General features: G+C 39.9%; 1 protein-coding gene across 4 annotated transcripts in view; it reads right to left on the bottom strand.

Annotated features, from left to right (window-relative positions):
* Nucleotides 1-25,869, bottom strand: part of Ophn1 (oligophrenin 1) — a 328,259-nt gene that overhangs the window by 153,585 nt on the left and 148,805 nt on the right. For all 4 annotated transcript variants that reach the window (XM_048336869.1, XM_048336872.1, XM_048336871.1 and 1 more), the window contains exons 6-9: nucleotides 12,108-12,209; nucleotides 7,181-7,291; nucleotides 5,103-5,207; nucleotides 3,133-3,262 (exon numbers count right to left, since the gene is read on the bottom strand). In XM_048336869.1, coding sequence (XP_048192826.1) covers nucleotides 3,133-3,262; nucleotides 5,103-5,207; nucleotides 7,181-7,291; nucleotides 12,108-12,209 — 448 coding nt within the window. The remainder of the gene's footprint in view (nucleotides 1-3,132; nucleotides 3,263-5,102; nucleotides 5,208-7,180; nucleotides 7,292-12,107; nucleotides 12,210-25,869) is intronic.

The following is a 25,869-nucleotide window of genomic DNA, read 5'->3' as shown; positions in this document are numbered from 1 at the left end:
ACAACAAAACTGTCTTTTTCTCCAAATAATTATTTCAGTGGACTTCTCTTATTTCCCCATCTCAGATCATTCCTTTTCAGCCCTTTCTTCACCTTTTTCTTCCTGCAGTACAGGGGATTCAATTCTGTGCTTTGATCTTACTAGGTAGGCACACAACCACTTGAGCCAGCACTTTTTTGCTCTCATTACTTTTGCTTGGACTGTTCTTGGCTACTATCTTCCTATTTATGCCTCCCGCTATAGTTAGAATGACAGGCAAGATACATTACAACCAGCTATTCTTCATTCCTTTGCTATAGGAACACTTGAAAAATATCTCTCTTGCTGGATGTTGGTGGCTCAGGTCGGTCATCCTATCTACACAGGACGCTGAGATCTGAGGATCAGGGTTCAAAGCCCACCCAGGCAGGAAACTCTGTGACACTTTTATCTCCTGTTAACAAGCAAAATGCCAGAAGTGGGGCTGTGGCTCAAGTGGTAGAGTGCTAGCCCTGAGCAAAAATGCTCAGTGACTGGGACCAGGCTCTGAATTCAAGCCTCTCCCTGCCACAAAAATTCTGTCATTCCTCTTACTATGAACCATTCACAGGTTTACTACCATCTCCAAACTCCTCATTCTGCCTATAAAAGTTTTCATACCATGATCAAAACTTACTGTTCCAGCTTTGCCATTGGTGCCATACATTTATATTTGTTTCACTGGATAACTTTCATTTCCCAAATCCAGAAATAGCCATATAATTTATAGTTCAAAGCCAGGACATACTTAAAAGTAAACAGAGCTGGGTGGTTCACATACATGATTCTAACTACTCAGAAGGCTGAGAGCCAGAGGATCAAATTTCAAAAGCAGCCTAAGCAGAAAAGTTAGAGACTCTGTCTCCAATAAGCCAGCAAAATGCAGGACTGGAGGCCTGGATCAAGTGGTAGAGCATCAGCTATAAGCAATAAAACCAAGTGAGAGCTTGATACCCTGAGTTCAAACCTCGCCAAAAATACTATATAAGGTTGAAGGCATAGTTTAAGTAGAATAGCAACTTCTTAGCAAGCATGAGGCCCTGAGTTCAATACACAATACTAGCAGAGGAAGAAAAAAAAGACTGAAGAGTATATGAGGCAGTACTAATAATCAAATCAGGATAATGGATGTGAATCACACCTGCCCTACAAGTAAACTATGTGTTCTCATCTTCCCATGCCTTTCCACACAGAGTAGCAACACACCTGGAATTCTCTTCCCCTCTTTCTTCACCTGTCACAGGCCTACTCGACATCCACGTTATGTTTTAAACATCAGTTTATCACAGAAGCCCCTAGGTGTATTCTATGCCCCAACAGAGAGCTGCATTCTTTCATTAACATACTTGTCTATTTCCCCCAGCCCGCTGTGAATTCCTTAAGTACAAAAATCAGAGTTGAAATGTATCCAATGTATGAAACTGTAACCTCTCTGAGAATCAAGGTTCAAAACTAGCAGGGGCAGAAAAGTCTATGAGAATCACATTTCCAGTTAACCAGTGAAAAGCTGGATGTGAAGCTGTGGCTCAAGTGGTAGAGTATCAGCCTTGAATGAAAAAGCCAAGCAAGAACTCAAGGCCCTGTGATCAAGCCCCATTAATATCTCTCTCTCTCTCTCTCTCTCTCTCTCTCTCTCTCTCACACACACACACACACACACACACACACACACACAATATCATGCCTATATGACAAATTAGAAAGCATTTGGCAGAGGTTCTCAGCTAAGGTAACTTTGTCCCATGGGGAATGTTTTGTATTGCTTGGAAACACTGAAGGTCATCACAGCTGGAGAATGCTAGTGACAAAGACAAGGAGAGAATCGTGATGCTGTCAAAACACACTGAGATACACAGGCACAAGACAGAGCCTTCAAGCCAGAAGCCATACAGCCACAGAGTGGAAGAGCTAAACCTGACAAAAAGTGAAATCCAATTTTGAAAACCATCAGGCAGTAATTGCTCTTGGATCATACTACTGCACAAGTTCCATGCATTGGTACTGCAAAGGGTGGCTCTGTGTGCCACCAGTTAAATCTGGATGTTTCTCTTCCATCTGTTCCCCAGGGCAAAGAACAATGGGCAAGGACTGAAATCACAGGTTTTGGGGCAATTTGGTCACAGTCAAAAAACAAAGCAAATAGCACACACTAGCAAAATGCTAGTCAGGAGGTTAAGAAGATTTGAATGCTCTGCCATGCTCAGGAACTATTTTCTTCATTTAGCAATGAACAACACAAACACTCTATCTCTCCTCCCCCCCCTCTCTCTCTCTCTCTCTCTCTCTCTCTCTCTCTCTCTCTCTCTCTCTCTCTCTCTCTCTCTCTCTCTCTCTCTCTCTGTGTCTCTCTCTCTCACACACACACACACACACACACATTATCACATTAAATTCCTTAAAAGCTGGATCTAAGGGTTAAAAATAATATAGATAAGCCAGACACTAGTGGCTTGCTATTCAGGGGCTATGATCTGGACATAACGGTTCAAAACTAGTCCAAGCAGAAAAGTCCATGAAACTCTTAACTCTATCAGCAAAAAGCTGGATGTGAAGGTATTACTCAAGGATAGAGCAGCAGCCTTGAGAAGAAAAGCCAAACAAGGGTGCAAGGCCCTAATCTTGAGCCCCAGCACAAAAAAAAAAACATGGCAGAGGTCAGAGATTACAGAAGTAGGAGCAATGATTTGGGTATCTCCCACAAAGGAGCTCAGCTTTGCTGAGTGACCCAAAATGGTGACTTCACTGAGCTTTGGTGACTGCTCATGCAAACTAAGATTAAATGAGACAGTACCTTGAAATCCCTCAGCTCTACACTTGGCACATAATCGATGTCATAAAAATTACTTTTTTCCCTCCTTTCCCCTACTTCTGTTCTTGGTCTCAAGGGAGTCACTGGGTGAATTAAACAGCAAATAATCCTCATGCTTGAATTTCAGTGAAAAATCTAGGTCTTACTGTGCTGGAATCTTTGTAAACTGGATCCTTAGCTTCCTCTCTTTTTTACTTTTACTAGTCTATCCTCCCAACCACTGAGAGGCTAGGGGGGTCAAAGGTCAAGGGGCACTAGGTGCCAACCCCCTGTAACCTAGTAGATAGCCCTAGATATTCACACACATTTCTCCTGGGTGTAGAGATAGCCTTCGATGGTTGGCTGTCCTGGAAGTTTGCAGGTCTGTGGGGCTTCTTTCATCCTTTTCTTAAGTTCTGCCATCTCTTCCCGGGTACTGGAGAAATGATTCCTTGTCTGTGAAGACATCATCACCATAATAATAATTATCATCATCCCCATCATCATAACTATTTATTGATCATACATTGGGTACACTAACTCTTTGCTTTGATAGGCATGTCTATAAAACATAGCAAGAAGATAATGTTGAATAGCATAGAATTCAAAAGAAATGTGATAGCATCTTAGGATGTTAAATACTAAAAGGGAAACAATAATTTAGATAGCAACATACTCATAAAAGTACATCTGATGATCACAATAGCTCAACAGCGATGTACATATGAGCACAGACGATGACACTAAGAGAAATGATCTCCAAGATATGGAAACAAGCGGCTTATCATTGTTGTTATTTTTAACATACTATGTGAAATTATTTCTTTTTTGTTGTTATTTTATCTTCCCTATGGTTTAGCTCTTTGTTACTGTTTTTGATTTTGGTAACCTAGGTATTGTATATATGTTTGTCTGGATTAGGGAAGAGTAGGGGAACATCAAAGGGTAAAAAGCAAATCAATATATCAGCAGTACTTATAAGACAATATGTTTTGAACTAGCTGCACAACTCGGGGTGGGAGGGAATGGGGGAGGAGGAAAGGTGGGAGAAAAATGAGGGAGGACGTAACAAGTTTGACAAGAAATGTATTCACTACCTTACTCTCAGCCTCCTGAGTAGCTAGGATTACAGGCATGAGTTGCCAACAATCACTGAGAATTTTGTTTTAATCAATGGGAATAATATAAATGCCGCTCATAAATAGGTAACTCAGTTACCAGAACCAGGCTGAACTTTGCTTTACAGGGGAGATTGGAGGGAAGGTTATGAAAAATAATATTATTATGGCAACTTCTAAGTATTTCCTCAAATACAATTACTATTTACTTGACCTTGGATCAAATTCTAACCACTAACAAAAAATAGAAAAGTCTTTAGTTTGAAAATAGGAATGTAGCCAAACACCAATGGCTCAAACTTGTAATCATAGATATAGAGGAGACTAAAACCTGAGATCAAGGTTCAAAGCCAGTGTAGGCCAAAAAGTCCATGAGATTCTTATATCCAATTAACGACTAAAAAGCCAAGAGTAAGGGGTGTGTCTCAACTCGTAGAGCACCTGCCTGACATGTGTGAGGCCATGAGCCAAAACTATTAGCCCCAAATATTTTTTTTTAAAACCACAATGAAAAAGAAGTTATACAAAACCTTTACAAAGCCATTCATGGTGGGGTTGGTGGCTCATAATCATAGCTACTCAGGAGGCTGAGATCTGAGGATCCTGGTTCAAAGCCAGTCCAGAGAGAAAAGTCCATGTGACTCTTATCTCTGATTAACAACCAGACAACCAGAAGAGCTGCTGTGGCTCAAAGTGGTAGAGCACTAGCTTTGAATAAAAAGGCTCAGGGACAGTGTCAAGGTGTCCTGAGTTCAGGCCCCACAACCACCATCACCACTAACAACAAAAAAAGCCATTCGTTTAGTATTAAGTAGGGAGAAAGGAACAGAAGATTAGAAGTATGTTCACAGGAACATAGCGCAGAGACGAAAGTGTCTTAACTGACCAGGGAGTAGCTTAAGACTTGTGCTTAAATAAACCCAAAATTGAATGCAACCAGTATTAACTGGAAGTGGGTATGGTGAGTAGAAAGGTGGGCTTGAATAGCAGTCAGACTGAAAGGCAGGAAAAACTTAATACAGAGGAGTCAACGTAGCCCAGTTCACTAAAATAAATTGTGCTATCAATATGTCCTTACAAATTACCTGCAAGGCAAGAACTTAGAATTCCAAGGATAACACCAACTAAGGCTAAAATTCACTTGGCAAGACAGGTAAAGAAACACACAGGCAACTCACATTCTGCAAACTGAGCTGGAGCTGTTGCTTATATGGCAGGAAATCCTGGGTGAGCTCAACAGTCAAGCTGTTGGAAATGAAGAGGCTATGAAGAAAGGCCAGGACCTGAGGGGAACATAAAAGAGAAAGTTTATCACCAGGACCTTCTAATTAGTTAAATAAGTAACCATGGACTCAGAGAACAAACTGCACGGTATTTGACAAGACACTGTTAGAAGTCATGTGAACACAAGCGGATCTATAAGTAACTATTCTCATATTAGTTTCAATATTTAACCTGGCCTCTGTTTCAGAAAATAAATAATAAGTTCATTCACCCAAATCTTGTTCAGATCACATAGAAAGCCATTCGAATTGAGATAACATACAACTATATCTTTTCTCTCTACCCAAAAATCTGAAATCTAAAATGCTGCAAAATCCAATGCTTTTTAGGCATTCACATGGTTCCACAAATAAAAAATTCTATACCTGATTTCATGTCACAGGTCTCCATCAGAATAAAGGCACACTAGAAATACTGTACAAAAGTACCCTCAGGCTCAATATAAAAAATTGTAGATAAAACCTAAATGAATTTTACATTTGGGCGTGGGCCCCATCCCCAAATATTTTATTATTATCAATATTACAAATATATTCCCAAATAAAAACAAAAGATCTAAAACTCAAAACACTTCCACTCCCAAGCATTTTGGAGAAAAGATGTTTGTGAATTGAATATCCTTAGGACCAACACCTGGTGCATAATCAAAAGTATTTGCAGGGCTGGGGATATAGCCTAGTGGCAAGAGTGCCTGCCTCGGATACACGAGGCCCTAGGTTCGATTCCCCAGCACCACATATACAGAAAACGGCCAGAAGCGGCGCTGTGGCTCAAGTGGCGGAGTGCTAGCCTTGAGCGGGAAGAAGCCAGGGACAGTGCTCAGGCCCTGAGTCCAAGGCCCAGGACTGGCAAAAAAAAAAAAAAAAAAGTATTTGCAGAATAAGTGGAGAGAAGCAAGCAGGCAGATGGATAAAGTAAGGTCTACCCCATGAAGACTGCCAGTGTATCAAACAATCAAAGGACACTGACCACATTTTCAAATCATTTCAGAGATTGCAGAAGAAAATAATAATCAATAATAATTTTTTAATGTTCAAAGAATTCAACCTCACTAAAAACCAAACAGACATACATAAATAAAAGCAAATATGATTTTCTCTATTAAAATTTAAATATTAATTATAAATATTTGTACCAGGAATGGGGTTTGAACTCAGGGCCTGGGTGCTTTCTTAAGGTTGGTACTCTTAACATTTGAGTCACAGCTCTACTTCTGGCTTTTTGGTGGTAAATTGAAGGTAAGATCTCATGGATTTTCCTGCCTGGGCTGCCTTCAAAGTGCAGTCCTCAGATCTCAGCCTCCTGAGTAGCTAGGATTACAGGTGTGAGTCAGGGGTGCCCAACATGCTCCTTTCTTAGCAAACCAATAGGTGAAATACATAGTCCCATACATACTCACAAACTAATATGCATAAATGTAGGAGACTATAACGCACATGTGCATGTGCATTTATAACACCTATGTGGCATAGCTATGTGTACTACACACACATGAACACACACACATACAAACACATACACGTGAAATAAACAGAATGGACATGTGGCTCAAAACACAGAGAAATTATTGTACAATGAGAGTATCTGGGGGGTGAGGGACTGGAAGATCTGCTATGTGATAGTTGATGTCCGAAGCTCTCTAGAAACATAAGGGTAAGGAAGAGGAACAAGGTATTAACAGCAGTGATAGACAAGAAGGAAAAAAAGGCAGGGAAGAGAAAAGAAAGTAAATCAAACAAATAGTCACAGAGCAAAAATGGGATACCTGAGAGGAAGAGGGAAGGGAGGGGAGGGGAGGGGGATGGAATGAATGTATTAGTGAGTAAACAAAAACACACAAGGTAATATGACTGTCATTTGCACTCTTGAGATTTCAAGTTTGAGATCCAAATTTTATTATCAAGGTTTTCCACAGTTATATTCCTCTGTCTGTGAAACACTTATGTAATATTCATAAACAGAGAGAACTTACTGGCTCCACAATATTGAACTTCTTAGACTCCTGGACTTCCTGGATTTGATAGACATAATCAAGAGAAGACTCGAAGAAATTGTGCCTCTCTTTATCCACCTGGAGATCTGCCTATAGAAAAAAAAATTACAAATGTCAAAAATTGAACCATACTCTCTGAAAGTCAGTGCTTAGGGATCAACAGGGATTGAGAACTAAAATAGTTTTGAGCACTGGGTGCTAGTGGATTATTCCCATAATGCTAGCTAACCAGCAGGCTGAGGATCATGGCTCAAAGCCAGCCTATGCAGGAAAGTCTTTGAGATTCTTGTCTCCAATAAATCACCAAAAGCCAGAAGTGTAGGTGCGGCATAAATGGTAGAGTGCCAGCCTTGAGCAAAAAAAGCTCAAGGACAGCATCCAGGCCCTGAGTTCAAGCCCCAAGACCAGCACAGAAAAAAAGTAGTTCTTTGCCACCAATGAGTACCTTACGTCTTCCTTACAAAGTGAGGGAATGTAGAGTGAAGAGATAGAATGCAACTAACCCATGACTTCTAGTTTTGACCACAACATGCATGAGCCTTGGAAATCATCACATATATCCTTAAGAGGAAAAAAACACTGAGAATGTGGGAAATAAACTCTTCTTAGAACCACCAGAGAATTGAAGTTGGGGGGAAACTTCTATGTCAAAAATCACATACACTAGGCGAGCGAAGCAGTGACATTATCCAAAAACAAATATACTCTTTACCTGACTTATGTAACTGTAACCCCTCTCTATATTACCTTTATAATAACAATTTAAAATATTGAAAAACCACATACAGGTGAACATGGAAAAGCCTAGAGATGCAGAGCTTCCCAGGACCAAAGTCCAGGGGCTAACTCTGCTGTACAACCAGCACAAATTGAAATAATGGCATAGCAAACACAGCAGCAAAAATAATTGCACAATGTATTGAAGACTTGCAATCTATTTAAGAACTCTAAGGAAATCCCAAAGACGAGAACAGAATGTCAAGAACAACCCCAAAGAATAAAACAAGATCTCAAGAACAGTTCAGCCTCTGACAACCACAGTTAAAACAAATTAAGCACAATCAGATACACAAAACTTTACCCTGTACACCTGTTTGCCTCCATTTCTTTTACCTGACATCATCTCTAAAGGCAAGATGTATACTCTGAAACAATGAACAACAGGAGTAAACTCAGATAATGCATGCGCTGTAGTTTTAGAAGAGCATGAATTATTATTAGTATGATAAGGGATCTAATGGAAAAAGAAGTGCAATATTAGAAGACAGATGAAAATTTAAAGGAGCAAAAAGAACTGGTAGGAATCTTAATTACTGTAACACAGATGCGGAATGCCTTTAATGGACTCACGGACTGGCTGTAACAGAAAACCAACCACAGCAGAGTACACGTTTCAACGTCACAGAGGAACCAGAAATAAAGACCAACCATACACTGAGGCATGAAATATACCTAAACAAACTTAGAAGAACAGAAAACATGCAAGGTATGTTCTCAAGCCATAGTTAAATTACAAGAGAACTCAATTGGCAAAAATCTGGCAGCTCATGCCTTCAGTGGTAGAGCACTAGCTTTAAGCAAAAAAGTTCAGGGACAATACTCAGGTCCCAAGTTCAAGCCCCAGGACTGGCACTGAAGTAAGTAAATAATTAATAAATACATAAATGAATAAATCATTTTTTCAATCTGCTAGCTGTCCCCAAATACTTAGAGATTAAAAGTATTAAATAACACATATGCATTGCAAGAAGTCTTTCAAGAAAATTTTTTAATGTTTTGAATTAACTAAAAATAGACACTAAACGTTTATGGTTTTAGCTCAAACAATTCATAGAATTAAATGCATGAATTAGAATGAAAGAAATATCTACTATCAGTCATCTAAATTTTTACCTTAGGAAACCAGAAAAGGAAGAACAAGTTATACCCTAAGTAAGCAGAAGAAAAGACATGAATTTAGTCATGGTAACTATGAAGACAGGAAAGATACAAATGACATCGGGACTAAAAGAAGGAGACTAGTGATCTAGCTCAGTGATAGAGCATTTGCCTGGCATGCACAATGACCAGGGTTCAGTCCCCAGCTCTGGAATTCAAAATTACAGAAATGCAAGAGGGACCATAACTACTGATGCCACGTACATCAACGGAATGACAATAGAATATTTTGAAGATCTCTATGCCCACAAATTAGATAACCTCGATGAAATGCACATATACCTTATAAGACACAATCAATGACAACTCACACAAAGTGAGCCAATCTAATTAAGTTTTACTTATTAAATCATTTGACTTGGTGATGAATTCAGTTATGAATTCTGCTGTACATCTCATTTTTTAAAAAACAGTCCTTTTGGGATATAGGCTCTTACAAAACTAAACATACTCTTCCCTAACAATTTAGCAACAGTGCCCTTTTCCAAACAACTTGAAACGTTAGATACACCAAAACCTGCAAACCATATGTCAGAAGCCCAAACACCTTTCAACAGATGGATGGATAAACAAATTGATACATGACCAGTAGGTGTCCTCTCCAGTGGTTTTTTTTAAAGCAGTGAACACTGTGTGAGACTGTGATACCAGATCCCGACATCACCTGTGTTTCAAAGTCACATGTTCAATAGGCTGGCTCAAAAACTGTAACAAATGCATCGCTCTAAAGCAAGAATAATGGGGAAGTCTGTGGGAGAGACCTAGAACCTTATCTCTACTTTGCATTAAGTTTTTCTATAAACATTAAATGGCTCTAAAATTAAGATCCATTGATTTTTTTAAATATGGGCTGAAGCCAGGTTCCTGTCATCCAAGCTACTCAGGAGGTTGAGATCTGAAGATTTCAGTTCAAAGCCAGCTTACACAGAAAAATCTATGAAATTCTTATTTACAATTAATCAGCAAAAAGCCAAAAGTGTAGCTGTGGCTCAAATGCCCAAGACCCTGAGTTCAAGCCCCATTACTGGCACATAAACAAACAAACAAACAAATAAATAAATAAATAACTGAGTGAGTTGAATGAGTGACAATAAAAATAAAATAACTGATCCAAACTCCCCAAACAGTTTTTTAGATAGCACAAAGACAGCAATCTTGCTCATCAAGAATGTCAACAAGGACATCTACTCACATTACCAAACTGCTAGAAGACTCTAGCAATAAAGTTGCCAGTTGCTTGGGCTGCATGGACAATTCCTACGCCTATCCCTAAGTTTGGTAATTCTCTAGGAAGAATTACAGAACTCAACCAAAGAAAAAGCAGCAAAGAGAAAAGGTGCCTGGGGGCAATCAAGAGAAAGCAAGGTGGGCTACAAATGTAGCTTAGCAGTAAAGTGTTTGCCTAGCATGCATGAAGCCCTGGGTTCGATTCCTCAGTACCACATAAACAGAAAGGGCTGGAAATGGTGCTGTGGCTCAAGTGGTAGAGTGCTAGCCTGGAGCAAAAGGAAGCTCAGGCTCTGAATTCAAGCCCCAGGACTGGCAAAAAAAAAAAAAAAAAAAAAAAAAAAAAAAAAAGGAAAAACAAAACAAAAGAAAGGGCCAGGCTTGTTGTTTTGGTAATAATATACTCCTATGGAAACTAACTGGGGTCTCCAGACAAAAACAGTGACCTACCTAACCACCTTCCACTAGGCCTCATCCCTTAAGTTCTCCTGAACACTGAGCCTCACTGAGACAGCAAATCAACCTTTTTGCAAGACAGTCTCAAACCATGGAAAACTTTATAGCACAAGCCTATGATACAACCTTTTGTATCTTTTCATTCTCCCATCTTCAGTATTTCCATGCATGTGTGCATGCGTGTGTGGGCTGGGGAACTTGAACTCAGGGCCTCATATTCACACTTAGTTTTTTCACTCAAAGATGATGCTCTCTCTACTACTTGAGCCACACCTCTACTTCCAGCTTTCTGTGGGCTAATTGGGCATACGAGTCTCATATAGACTCTCCTGCCTGGGCTGGTTTTCAACCACAATCCTCAGATCTCAGTCTCCTGAGTAGCTAGGATTACAGGCATGAGCCACCAGCACCAGGCTGCACCCCGATACACTATACCTTTGAACAATCATGTCCAATTAGAAGGACAATCTTTTTCCATAAAGATGAGCTACATATCCAAGTCTCCATTTTCCTACTGCCCAAGATGTCCATATACATATACCTGGTAAACATACAAGTGAAAAGCCACCAATATATTCATCTTAGCATCCCAACTGAGGGCCAGAAAGCTTGTATTACTCTGTCTGTTTTCCTGTAGCACCCAGCAGAGTGACTATCAAGTGACTCACCAAATAGTGGCTTGGGTGAATTGTAGCCCACTGATCTACTCAGTATAGCTCTAATTTAACTCCAGCTTCACGTGGAATCTGGAATCAAAGTTGGAATTGAAAGAGACCCTGGAGACTGTTGCATGCCAGTGTCTCTCCCCTTTCACATATAGAATGAAGCCCAGAATGAAGCATTTTATCCAAAGGCACCTGGGTAGTTGGTACTGGAAGTGCATCAAGAATTGAGAGCCTGAGTTCCAATCTTTTGTTTTTGTCAGTTGTGGGGCTTGAACTTAGGGCCTGGGCTCTGACCCTGAGTTCTTTTGTTCAAGGCTAGTATGCTACCACTTAGAGCCACAGCTCCATTTCCAGTTTTTGAGTGATTAATTAGAGATAAGAGTCTCACGGGGATTTTTCTGCCCTTGCTGACTTCGATCCTCAGATCTCATCCCCCTGAGTAGCTAGGATTACAGGCATGAAACACTGGCACCCTGCTGAGTCCCAGACTTTATATAGCATATACCCCTATTCCGAGCCAGGGCAAGGGGAAAGGCTGGCAACAGAAAATCACCATGTTTCTGGTTTCTAGGGCAGCAGGTGGCAACTGAGACAGGGAGGAACAGGCTTTGTGAACATACCTCTTGCAACTGAGATTCTTTCTTTTTGGATGACAGATGTAAGTGACGGTCAAGCAAAGAATAAAACCTGTCACCATCTTTTTCAAATTTCTTTTTCCGCTCCTACACATGAAAGAGAAGGGATAGATTAAGTATCTGTCATTTTCATTCTCAGAGTAAGAAACGAGAAAAAAGGAGAGACAGTGTCAGGTTTCATGTGGCCAAATCCTCTGCTTCCTGGGAAGAAAAACCAACAACCCCATACCAAATGGTTTTTCACATGGCTCTCAGAAGTTCTGATTTCCTCAAATAAAACCACAAATTATTCTGCCTGACAGTGAAGCCAAAACCCCTGAAAGCCACTGCTCAAATATGATGCTTTCAAATAGCTTCAACAACAAACTCTTCTCATGTGTTCATTATTCATTCTAATTTTTCTGAATAATTATTTATTTGCCAAAGTGATGTACAGAGGGGTTAGTTTCATACATAAGACAGTGGATACATTTCTTGTACATTTCCTCCCTCATTCCACCCCTCCCCCTTCCCCTCTCCTCCCATGAGTTGTTGAGTTGATTTACACCAAATGGTTTGTAAGTATTGCTTTTGGAGTCATTTGTCTTTTTATCCTTTGTCTCTCAATTTTGACATTCCCTTTTCCTTCCCTAGTTCTAATACCAGTATATACAGTATCCAGGGTACTCAGATGAGATACAGTGATAGCACAAGGACAACCACAGGAAGGGGATACAAGAGGATCATCAACCAAAAAAGCTACGGTTTCACATGGCATATTGAAAATAATTACAACAGTGATATAACACTTGTTTCCATAACATGGAGTTCATTTCACTTAGCATCATCTTATGTGTTCATAAGGGCATAGCTATTGAGCTATTGTGATCTGCTGCTGTGACCAGCCTAAACCTGTACTAATTATTTCCTATGAGGGAAGCCACAAAATCCATGTTCCTTTGGGTCTGGCTCACTTCACTTAGTATAATTTTTTCCAAGTCCTTCCATTTCCTTATGAATGGGGCAATGTCATTCTTTCTGATAGAGGCATAAAATTCCACTGTGTATATGTACCACATTTTCCTGATCCATTCATCTACTGAGGGCCATCTGGATTGGTTCCATATTTTAGCAATGACAAATTGTGCTGTGATAAACATTGTTGTGCTAGTGGCTTTAGTGTGTTCTTGTTTGTAATCTTTTGGGTAGATGTCCAAGAGTGGGGCTGCTGGGTCATTTGGGAGCTCTAGGCTTAGCCTTCTGAGGAATCTCCATACTGCTTTCCAGAGTGGCTGAACCAGTTTACATTCCCACCAACAATGTAGTAGGGTTCCCTTTTAGCCACATCCCCTCCAACATTTGTTATTGTTAGTTTTCCTGATAATCGACATTCTTACAGGGGTGAGGTGGAATCTCCATGCTGTTTTAATTTGCATTTCTTTTATGGCCAGTGATGTAGAGCACTTGCTCCTGTGTCTCTTGTCCGTTCTCATTTCCTCATCAGAGAAGTCTTTTTAGGTCTTTAACCCACTTGTTGAGGGGGCTGTTGGTTCTTTGAGGATTTGTTTTGGAGGAATTTAATTCTAATTTTTTAAGGAAAGAAGAAGTCTCACAAAAGTGAACCAGGTGCAATGGCTCCTAGCTACTCACAAGGCTGAGATCTCAGATTCACAGTTCAAAATCAGCCTGGGAAGACAAAGTCAAGAGATTCTTATCTTCAATGAACCACCAAAAAGCCAGAAGTTATGATTTGGCTCAAGTCAAAGAGCATCAGCCTTAAGCAAAACAGCTAAAGGACAGAACCCAGGTCCTGAGTTAAAGCCCCATTATGGGCATACACACAAAAAAGAATGAATATATTGGAAAAGTTCCTCTAGAACACACACAGACAGCTTAGTTATAAGGATAACATGTGACAGACTAATGGAGAATGAGATGAAACTACTATTGCTTGAGGATGCAAATTTACTGAGCAGAGAATGAGATTCTTTATTATACATTACCTAATTAAAATCTTCACCTTAAGTCTGAATTGTTAGCTTTAACTTATAATTTTTTTCTTAGGTCAAGGGAATTTAAAGAGTCCTATAAAGAATCAGAAACTGAATAGGAGACATAGAGTTTGGAAACTTGGTTGTCAAATCACACTCAAGAAGTATTTCAAGCTGAGTATTGCGGGGTCATGCCTGTAGTCTTATCTACTCAAAAAGCTGAGATGTGAGGATGACAGTTCAAAGCCAACCTCAGCAGGAAAGTCCATGAGACTCTTATTTCCAATCAACCATGAAAGTGGCCAGAAGTGGAGCTATGACTCAAATGATAGAGCTCCAATTTTGAACAAAAGAGGTAAGTGACAGTACCCAAGCCCTGTCACTCGTTCAAGCCCTGTTCAAGCCCCAGTACCATCACAAATGAAAAACAAAGTAGGCTATGGGTTATTTGCATTGGCGTGCTAATGTGAATGGGATTGCTTTGGGGGGATACTTAGGAATTAATAAGGAAGCATCACAATTTTCTGAACATAATATTTTAAGAACCCACTGAATTGTACATGGTGAAAGGATAAATTTTTTGTTGTTGGTGGTGGTCGTGGAGCTTGAACTCAAGACCTGGGCACTTTTGCTCAAGGCTAGCATTCTACCACTTGGAGCCACAGCATCACTTCTGGTTTTCTGGTGGTTAGTTTGTGATGAGTCTCACAGACATTCCTGCCTGGGATTGCTTTGAACTGGGATCACCAGATCTCAACCTCCTGAGTGGCTATGATTACAAGGGTGAGCCATCAGTGCCCAGCTGAAAGGATACCTTTAATGGTGTACATTGCATCTTACAACTTTTCTTTTCAAAATGGAAGTGCATGAGAAGTTGGACAAGAAAAGTTTATCTGTTTCTAGAGGAAGTGCCTCTTTAAAATGACTTAGCACCCAGAGGAATAGCTTATCATACCCATGTGTGAAGTTTTTGTGTCCTGTGCTTGTATCTTAGCCCTTCTGAACCTGACAGGGTTCTCTAATTACTGCACATACCTCTGAGCATTATTCCTTACATGATTATCTGAGCAGTGTCTACCTCTGTGGAAAAGGCTAGAAAGACTTCTCTATTATGTGATCTTGGATTAATTAGTTAGTTCACCTTATTTGAACCTTTATTTCTTTTATACTATCTGTTTTTCAAGGTTGGGAACTCTAAAAGAGATCATAGGTTTAAAGTACTTTTCCCAGTGCTTAGCCTCAGTTCATACTGGGACACTCTCTCTTTTTTATATTCCACGGTAAAAAAAAAGAAAAGAAAAGATATGTACTCTGGCCCAGTCAAATGATGCAGGCCTACAATCCCAGATCTTAGAAAGCTGAGCAAATCGATCAGGAGTTCAAAATCAGCCTCAGTTATTTATAGCAAGGCCAATCTGGACTATAAAACTAAAAAAAAACAAAAACAAAATAACAACAAAAAAGAAACAAAACTTCTCTTGCCAAAAGCATAGTCCTTGCAGGTCAGAGTTGGCTGCTCTGACCTAACCTTCTAGGCAGCCACCCAGACTGCCTACTGCAATATACCAGAGTTGACAAGTTTCCTTTTCCACCTGTGACCCTGCTGGGCCTTTTCCGGCGCCTGGTGTGTTGCTGGTACACTTTAGTGTGAGTTTGGAATTCCTAGGAGAACACACAGGCCAGGTGCATTTCCCAGACTGGTCTGAGAGCATGTATTGTGAGCATGAATCAGTGACAAATGAGCATTGTTACTTCTTCTTTGGATACGCTGTGATTTCCACTTGTGCTGAACAGCACAGAACATAATTAAATTTAATGGCCAAGGAGAATGAAAGCAGAGTCCTCCACCTCTGACTAAACCAGTTTTACAACTCTGGCTTCCCTCCCCCCCCCCACCACACCACCCCCCCCCCCCCCCCCCGTCCCAATCTTCCAGAACCTCCCCTCTCTCCCCTCTCCCTCAGCCATCCTAGCTTTTACTGTGCTACTGTACTTCAGGTTCCTGATATATTAAAGATGAAAAACTAAGTGCTGGAATAATTGACTAAAGGACATGAGTATGGCTGCTTTGGGGAATGGGAAATAAAGAAAAAGGCTCATCTTAATCACTTTCATAGATCTATGGGCTTACTTTATTAAAGAAAATGTTCATAAATATCTTAATTAAAGAAAATGTTCATAAATATCTTAAGCTTGGGCTGGGATGTAGCTCCATGGCAAAGCGCTTGCCCAGCAAGTGCAATGTCCTGGGTTTGATGCCCAGTATCAAAAAAAAATGAGAGAGAAGAAAGAAAGAAAAGACACACACACACACACACACACACACACACACACACACATATCTTAAACTTAAAATGCTTCGGGGGGGGGGGGGGTGCCTGTACTTGGGCTTGAACTCAGGGCCTGGGCACTGTACTTGAGCTTTCTCACTCAAGACTGACACTATACTCAAGCCACAGCTCCACTGCCAACTTTTTGGGTGGTTAACTGGAGGTAAGAATCTCCCAGACTTTCCCACCTGGGATGGCTTCAAACCATCAGATGTCAGCCTCCTGAGTAGCTACAATTTCAGGCTTGAGCCACTGGGACATGGCTCATAGTCCACTTTCGTCTTCCTAATCTTTTCTCTTCCTTAATCTTCCCTAATCTAGACTTTGCCTGTGACTGGGGTCATGCATTAGGGCTTTGATTGGTTCCTTACACTAGCAAGTTTTCAAGGTTCATCCCACCTGTACCTTATAGGGTGCAGCATTCCCTTATATGTCTTAGTAACATTTGACTCTATGAAAATACTATAGTTTCTTTGCAAACTCATCACTTTATGCACAAATAATGCTGCTACAAATATTCATGGATGCGATTTTTGGTGGTAATATTTTCATTTATTTTAAGCATGGATTTATTAGTGGAATGGATGAGTCACATGCAATTGTTTATCCTTTTCAGAAATTACCAAACTACATTTCTAGGATAAGACTCTATTCCCTACACTATGGAAATGAATGAGAGTCTCCACCTTCCATATCACCAGAAGATCGTATCTGTACCTGTTTTATAATTCAAGCTAGTAGAAGCTAATGACATTTCAGAGAGTTCCATTTTCCTACTGACTCTTAGCATTACACATCTTTTCATGCTTTGTATCTATTCTTCAGACAAACTTTCTTGAATTACTTTACCTATATTAGGTTTATCTTTTTATTTATTTTTGTTTTTTAGTATCAATCCTAGAACTCAAGGCCTAAGTACTATTCCTGAGGGTTCATTTTTTGGGGGGAGGGAGGGTTGTGGTTGTTTTTTTATTGTTTTTTGTGCTCAAGGCTGGCACTTGAGCCACAGCTCCACTTCTGGCTTTTTGCTGGTTAATTGGAGATAAGAGAATTTCTCAGATCTCTGTCTCCTGAGTAACCAGGATTACAGGTATGAGCCACTAGGGCCATGCACATGTTCTTGATAATATCCTTCAGCGCATATAACTTTTTAATTTTATGAAGTCCTATTGGCTTATATGTTTTCCTATGGTTACTTATGCTTTTGGGGTCATACCTAAGAAACCATTGCCTACTTTCTCAAAAGGACTTCTGTCCACATTTTCTGCTTAAAGTTTTGTATTTCATTTTTAATATATTTTTTGGTGCCAATCCTGGAACTCAAGGCCCTGGACACTGTTTCTGAGCTTTGCTGCTCAAGGCTGGAACTCCACCATTTGACCCATAGCTTCAGATCTGGATTTGTGGTGGCTAATTGGAGGCAATAGTCTCATGGGCTTTCCTGCCAGGGCTGACTTTGATATGCCATCCTCAGATCTCAGCCTACTGAGTAGCTCAGGTTACAAGTATGAATCACAGACATCCAGCCAATCATGGATTTGTATTTGAGTTTGCAAAGTTTTATTGTTTCTTCTTAACTTCAATTCATTCCAAGTCTTTGCATTTTATTTTTAAATGCTATCAGTAATGGTCTCAAACAGGTTTTCTGATAAGAGTATAATTCAATTCTTATGTCTTGATATCAGTTACATTTTCTTACCTTTTACAACTTAAAATTCATGAAAGCAATACATGTTCAGAATAAGCTCAAATTATTCAGAAGTGTCAAGGCATAAAACATAAAAGTTTTTCCTTCTCTCTTACTCACAGTTTAGCTAGTGTTAAACATTTCAGAGGGCTTCTTTCCTGGGCATGAGGTAGGTCTTGTGCAAATGACACTAGTAAGGGATAGGTTAACCCGTTGCTCCAAAGTAACAGAGCAAATGACACGAAGCATTCAAATGATTTCACAGTAGTCTCTTGGGCCACAATAACCAAAGATTAGAGTAAGAACTTGTGTCCAAGACTTAAACCTAAATACATGAGAAAACATAATATCAGCATTTAGCCAAGCCAGGTGGCTCACACCTTCCCCCCTAGCTATTCTGGAAGTGGAGGTGGGAGATCAGGATTTGAGACCAGCTTAGGCAAAACGTTAGGAAGATCTCATATCAACCAACAAACTGGCATACTAATACAAACTTCAGCTCAGCTACACAGAAGGCATATATAGTTCAGACTCCCTAGCACGAGACCCTAAGGCAAAAAAAAAGTCATGCCTCAAATGGCAGAGCACCTACATGTCAAATGCAAGGTCTTGAGTTCAAAACACCGTTTGAAATTTTTAGACTATCACATGTGTAGGTAGTCAAAGTGTCATGATATCTCTAGCTAATTTTTAAGTAGGTTTAAAATTCTAATGTGTCTCTCTTTGTTTCCTAGCCTCGATGATGTGGAGTAGTCTCCTACACCACTGGGAGCCCTGCATTTCTAATAATACATATCTTGCTTCAAACAAGACCAAAGTTTTGTCATTTTAAAAGGGCCCAATGTGTTTTTCCAATAACAAATCAGCGTGTTTTTAACAAGTACAGGGTTTTCAGTTTGGGTTATCAAACATAGTTTATCAAATATGAGGCAATAAGTTGTTTTGAAAAGGATAAATTTGTTAGTTTTCCCACCATTCCTTTCCACAAGAGACAATGGAGATTATGAATTTCAGTACAAAATGTGCTTTTTCTGTCCCCTGGGTTCAGAGGTTGCAAGACTCATAGGTCCAACCTGGTTTCTTTGTCCTTTGCCTATTCTCTGTTAATGAACAGTTTTGTCCTTTGCAACCATGTAGTGTTGTGTGACTTGTAAATAAAATTAAATATTAGGATTCATATATTAAGGAAACTACCTCTTTCCACTGAACAATGTTAGAGAGAACCACATCTAGCATTTACTATATGCTGCCTGACTACATCCTAGGAAAACAGTCACTTAGCTGGACAGCTGTGACTCATGCCTGTAATCCTCACTATTCAGGAGATTGAGACCTAGAGGATTGACATTTGAGGCCAACCCTGGAAGAAAAATCCACAGAATTCCATATCCAATTAACCAACAAAAAGCTGGGCTGGAACCACGGATCAAGTGATAGATTGCCAGTTGCAAGTAATCAAGAAAAAAAAAGTGAGAGTGTGAGGCCCTGAGTTCAAGCCCCAGTATTATATACAAAAAAGAAATTAAACCACTAGCTTTATGGAAGATCAAAAATTCACATGAATGAATAGAATAGCCAAAGGCTGTCTTTGACAAAGAGCCTCTGAATTGGGATGAGTGTATTCTCTTCTGTCTGGAAAGACAACTGCTTATTCATCTATTTCTGCTCCTCAAATGAAAAGTTTCTTAAAATATGTATAATTTGAGTCTTATGCAAAATCAGTTATATAGCTTCAGGAAGGTTAACACTCCATATCCCCCACAGCAAAACAACAAGAATGCCTCAATGATCTCAACAATTCTTAAATCTAACAAGACAAGAAAGGACAAGGACTGTTGAGAAACAATATATCCTGCCACACTCTGTTCCACAACCAGGAAACATTTTCCAAAATTGAAAAACCAAGTGAGATTTCTATGACTTTTACCTTATACTGAGATGCTCACAGACCATGGGGAGGGGAAGAGCAATAAAAAGCAACCTTGGCCTGGCACTGATGGTTCTTGCCTGTGATCCTAGCTGCTCATGAACCTGAAATCTGAGGGTCAAGGTTTTCTAGCCCATGCAGGAAAATCCATGAGACTCTTATCTCCAATTAACTAGCAAAAAGCCAAAAGCGGAGCTATGGCTCAAATAGTGGGACATACTAGCTTTGACATAAAAAAGTTCAGGAACAGTGCCCAGGCCCTGAGTTGAAGCCCCAGTACAGGCACACATATTTTTTTTAAAAGCAACTAATTCCTCTTCTAGATCTTTAATCCATCTGGAATCCACCTCTGTTTTTGGTGTTAGGTATTAACCCAATTTTGTACTTTTCTAAATACTGATTTGGTTTTGCCAATCCCATAATTTGAAGAAATAGTTCTATGTTAAATTATTGTGTAGGTTTACCTGTAAGCTCCCTATTCTGTTCACCTCGTCTTTTGTTTTATGGTCATATAAGTGTTTTTACTCCATTAACCGTAAGATATCATAATACCAATGGGGGAAAAATCTCTTATACTTCCTTATTCTTTTCCTTTTTTTTTTGGTAGTACTGAGGAGCAGATTCAGGGCTTTGCATTTTACTAGGCAGGTGGTCTACTAGTTGAGCCATATCTCCAGCCTTGTTTGATCTAGATATTTTTGACATAGGGTCTTGCTTCTTGCTTGGGTCAGCCTGGACCACAATCATCTTATTTGTAGTTCATATTACAGCTGGAAGACAAACATGAGTCACCACACTCAGCTTTTTCCATCAAGATGGGGATCCTGCAAACGTTTTGCCCCAGGTAGCCTGGAACTGTCATCTCCCAATCTCCATGTCCCATTATAACCATGAGTCACTAGAACTTTTTTTAAGTGGTTGTAGGACTTGAACTCAGGTCACTGTCCCTGAGCTTTTTGCTCAAGGCTAGTGCTCTACCACTTTGAGCCACAGCAGAACTTCCAGTTTTCTGGGGGTGAATTGGAGATGAGTTTCTCACAGACATTCCTGCCTGGGCTGGCTTTGAACTGTGATCATCAGACCTCAGCCTCCTGAGTAGGTAGGATCACAGGCATGAGCCACTGGCACCCAGATTAAACTTCTTCATTAAAGCTAAACTTAACTATTGGCAATATTTAAAGCTTTCAGGTTATTATTACAATAAAAATCCAATGAAATTTAATTTATGGGTCAATTACAGGAAAAGTAAAAATCTATGCATTAAGATAAAACATTTGTTCTTATTAGTACAATACATGATTTTATTTAGATTTTCTTCCAAGTCCTACAGTAAACTTTGTTTTCTTCAGTAAGGTTTAAGTTCTGCTATGAAAAATGACTTACAGATACTGTATTGTTTTTATTGTTGATAGTAACGGTATTGTTACATATCCTATTTACTGGTTAATTATTGCAAGTGTTGAATACATTACTGAATTTTGTAGATGACTCTTGCTATTGCCATCTTGACTGTATTTCATATTAAACCTAATATGCATTTTTAAGACAGCAAAGGTAATTTTTTATGTGTGCTGGTACTGGGGCTAAGACTGATTTTTCTATATCATGGTAAATCATCTGTAAATAATACAATATTTATTTCCTTTCCATATTTGTACATTTACTTAAATTTCACTTATAGAACTGGACAGGCTGTCCAGAATTGAACTAAATGGTATTGGATATTGTGGTCTTCCTCCCCATCTTAAGAGTAATAAATAGTTTCTTTTCTCTATTTAGTATATTGGTTGGTATAGGTGTTTTTGATATAGAGTCTGATTTCCTGACTAGATGTAGGCTTGGACTATAATCCTTTCCTTTTTTTCCTTGTAGTTGGGATGACAGGTGCATATCACCATGCCCAGTTTCTCCCACTGAGGTAAAGTCTGAAAGACTTTTCTTCTTACACTGGCCTTGAACCATGATCCTCCCTATTTTAGCCTCTCCTGTAGCTAGATAACAGGTTTACAGGTGTGAGCCACCAATGACCATCAGTTTCCATTTCTTTCTTTGTTGTTTTGTGTTTGTTTTCTCATAGTCTCACAATAGCTTAGGCTGGACTTGAACATACTATCCTTTCTTAAACTGTTTTCTTTCTAAATGCTGGCCTTAACAAGCACCATTTTTATTACATCAAATACTTTATATTTATATGTTATATCTTTGTAGAAATTTACTCCTCTTTTTCTAAGAGTATTAACACATAGAGGTTGGTGATTCATTTATCTTTTTTAAAACTTTCTGCATTTTGTTATCACACAAATTTTATTCTTGGTCCTGTGTTTTATTTTCATCTTCTCTCTCCTTGGTGGGTCCTCCAGTGGTTAATCTTATTAATCCTTAATCATTTAATTATTATTTTGATAATTCAGTCATTTATTATTGTTGCTACAGTAATTATTTTATTCCTTTGCTTTCTGCTCTTAAATCTTTTTTTTTCCCCCCAGTCCTGGGTTTGGACTCAGGGCCTGAGCACTGTCCCTGGCTTCTTTTTGCTCAAGGTTAGCACTCTGCCACTTGAGCCACAGCGCCACTTCTGGCCATATGTGGTGCTGAGAAATCGAACCCAGGGCTTCATGTATACAAGGCAAGCACTCTTTCCACTAGGCCATATTCCCAGCCCTTGTTTTGGCTTTTAATATTCATTTGTAGTTGGCCTAACGGAAAGCCTCCAGTATTGCCTACAGGGCTAAATTTTTTTATACTCCTAAGAGAGATGGTAACAAGAACTTTGACAACCTTTCTACCCACCATGCTGTCCATTGAACAAACTCTTCCCTACACTTAACTTCCTGGCTAACTCCAGTTCCTCCTTCAACACTGTATTCTGCTGTCTCCAAGGAGTCTTTGCTACATCCCCCTCAGTGTTCCAGTATCTTAGTCTAGATTTGGGGTTCCTCTTGTGCTCCCTCAGTATTGTGCAAAAATTCTAATGAACTGTCCAATTAGCTTATGTCCACTGTGAGTTTGCTGACAGCAGGAATGGTGTCTAACTTATTTCTGTACAACTTGATATGAAAATATGACAGATAAGGTATGAAGGAAATGAGGAGTGATATGCCAGAAGGTGAGAGGAATAAAACATTAGGGAGGAAATGGACAAATGGAATGAAAGAAAAAGAGGGAGGGAGGGGATGATTGTTATAAACTGGATTATATGCATTATACTGCTTATACTAATTTAATTAATGCACTATGCATTACATTTATTATCATTCTAGAACATTCTGGAAAGACTGTCTAAAAACAAAACTAGAAACATTGTTATTGCATTATTTCTTTCTGTGCTGGTAGTAGTGCTTGAACTCAGAGTCTCACCCCTTTGCTTGGTGTTTTCACTGAAGGCTAGCATTCTACCACTTGTGCCACAGTTCCACTTCTGGCCTTGGGTGGTTAGTTGGAAATAGGAGTCTCACCAACTTTCCTGCCACTGCTAACTTCAAACCACAATCCTCAGATGATTGCCTCTTCAGTAGCTAGGATTACAGGCAAGAAGCACCAGTGTCCAGGATTGCATCGTTTTTATATGAGAATACCGGCATAGACTGTTTTTATGTACTAGCATTGTTACAGAAAATCTCAGAACAAATCTTCAAAGTACTAAAACTATAAGCAAACTATAATTTGCCCTTGTGCTCTCTAATTTTATTTCTAAAGCATAAATTCAGCATTTCTTCCACACAGATTGTTCTGTCTGTGCCATTTGTCAAAATGATAAAGAAGCATTGCCAGGAATGAGCTTAGCACCAAGGGGGAATCCAGAGAAAAGAAGGACATTTGAACTATTCTTTAGGACCTGCATAGTCCAGGAAGGTTAAGTGATATATCCCAAAAGATCACTACTTATTTTTGTTATGAAAGAATTACTAGACTTAACTAATGTAGTAACGAAATCCTTTATAGAATTAATCAAGAACAGCATGCTTATGGAGATTCCTCCCTTCCTTCCTCCCTCCCTTCCTTGCTATCCTGGGGCTTGAACTTAGGGCCTAGACACTGTCTCTGAGCTTTTCTGCTCAAGGCTCGAGCTCTACCACTTGGGCCTCAGTTCCACTGCCGGATTTTTGCTGGTTAATTGGAGTTAACAGTCTCACAGACTTCCCTGTCCAGTCTGGCTTCAAGCTCTGATCCTCAGATGTCAGACTCCTGAGTAGCTAGAATTACTAGTATGAGTACTAGTATCTGGCTCTTCTTTCCTTTTTTTCTTCCTTCCTTCCTTCCTTCCCTCCATCCTTCCTTCCTTTCTTCCTTCCTTCCTTCCTTTCTTTCCTTCCTTCCTCCCTTCCTTCTTTTTCTTTCTTTCCCTCCTCCCTTTCTTTTAGTTTAATGTATCAAAACAGATAGTGAGGTAAGAGCAACTCTCCACAAATCTGAGGGTTGTGAGTTTTGCATATCACCCAGAGAAGCTTCTATCAATCAGCAGCTAGATGGAGGTGGGGTGGTGGGGGGCCACACATGAAGACCACACAAAATGCCTAGAGAATGTTATGTGCAGACAGCCAGAGCCAACACACTCTGTCCTAGCTGGAGGAAGTTAATGCAAATTTCCAAAGGATTCAGACATTGGTTCTGGTTCAGCAAATCTCCTCTTCTATGTACTGAGGAAGCTCTTTCTCTCACCAAATGAAGCTGGAATCATTTGGGCTGGCAAGGCCATCTGTGGAGCTGACAGCTGTTTTCTCTCTCCTCCTCCCACTTGGAGGAAGATGTGTGCTCATATAACCTTTCCACCCACGTGTACCCGTCCCTTAGGAGTGCAGTCTGCAGCAAAGGCAATGTTGTGAGCTGTGTTGGCAGCAAAGAGATGCCTCTGTCATCAGGAAATGGGACCTCAGCCTGGAGTAACATACTAGGGTCCCTTCTTTGCAAGATCACTTGGGCAATGATTTACTGTTCCTTAGGATGTCAAGAAAAAAAATGATAAGCTCCCCAACTTGTAAACTTCTAATGAAAGATTCAACAGCATGCACAACATTCAAATTCAATACTTCCATGGCTTTGGTATGGAGGAGGAGCTGGGGATGGAACCCAGTAACTCACACATGCAAAGCAAGTGCTCTGCCACTAAGATACTTACTGGCTCCCAGCATGGGATCAAATGTAGGCAAAAAGGAGATGCACTGCTAAGCAATACTCTAAAAAGCCAAGATATGTGATGTCACTGCCTCTCGATCCCCACCTCAAGGAAAATTGCTTCATTGCTCTTTTCCTTCAGTCAGACAGTGGCCCAAGCAAATGATCTTGCAGCCCACTGAAGAATAAATCAGAGAAGTCAATCTAACTACTGTTCATAAACACTACAAAGTTTAACCTGGGCACCAGTGGTTCATGCCTATAATCCTAGCTACTCAAGAAACTGTGATATCAGAAACTCCCTATAAAGTTTAACAACACCTCCAAGTCACATGGAATGCTAGATGGGAGCCAGTGGCTCATGTCTATAAGCCTAGCTACCAAGAGGCTAAGATCTGAGGGCCACAATTCATAGTGAGTCCAGGCAGGAAAGCAGGACTCTTATCTCCAATTGACCACTAAAAATATGGAAGTTAGAACTGTGGCTCTAAATGGTAGAGAGCTAGCCTTAAGCAAGAGTTCAGGGACAGTGCCCAGGCCCTGAGTTCAGGGCCCATGACCAAAAAAAAAAAGAAAGAAAGAAAGAAAAGAAACAAAAAGAAAAAAATGGAATACTCTGTGTGTGTCCGCACTGTGTGCGCACATGTGCACACTGGTACTGGGGTTTGAAATCAAAGCCTGAGCACTGTCCTTTACCTTTTTCACTCAAGGCACTCTCCCA

Source organism: Perognathus longimembris, chromosome 28 (genome assembly GCF_023159225.1).
Source record: "Perognathus longimembris pacificus isolate PPM17 chromosome 28, ASM2315922v1, whole genome shotgun sequence".
NCBI classification, from domain to species: Eukaryota; Metazoa; Chordata; class Mammalia; order Rodentia; family Heteromyidae; genus Perognathus; species Perognathus longimembris.
This window is presented reverse-complemented; position numbering and strand designations above follow the sequence as displayed.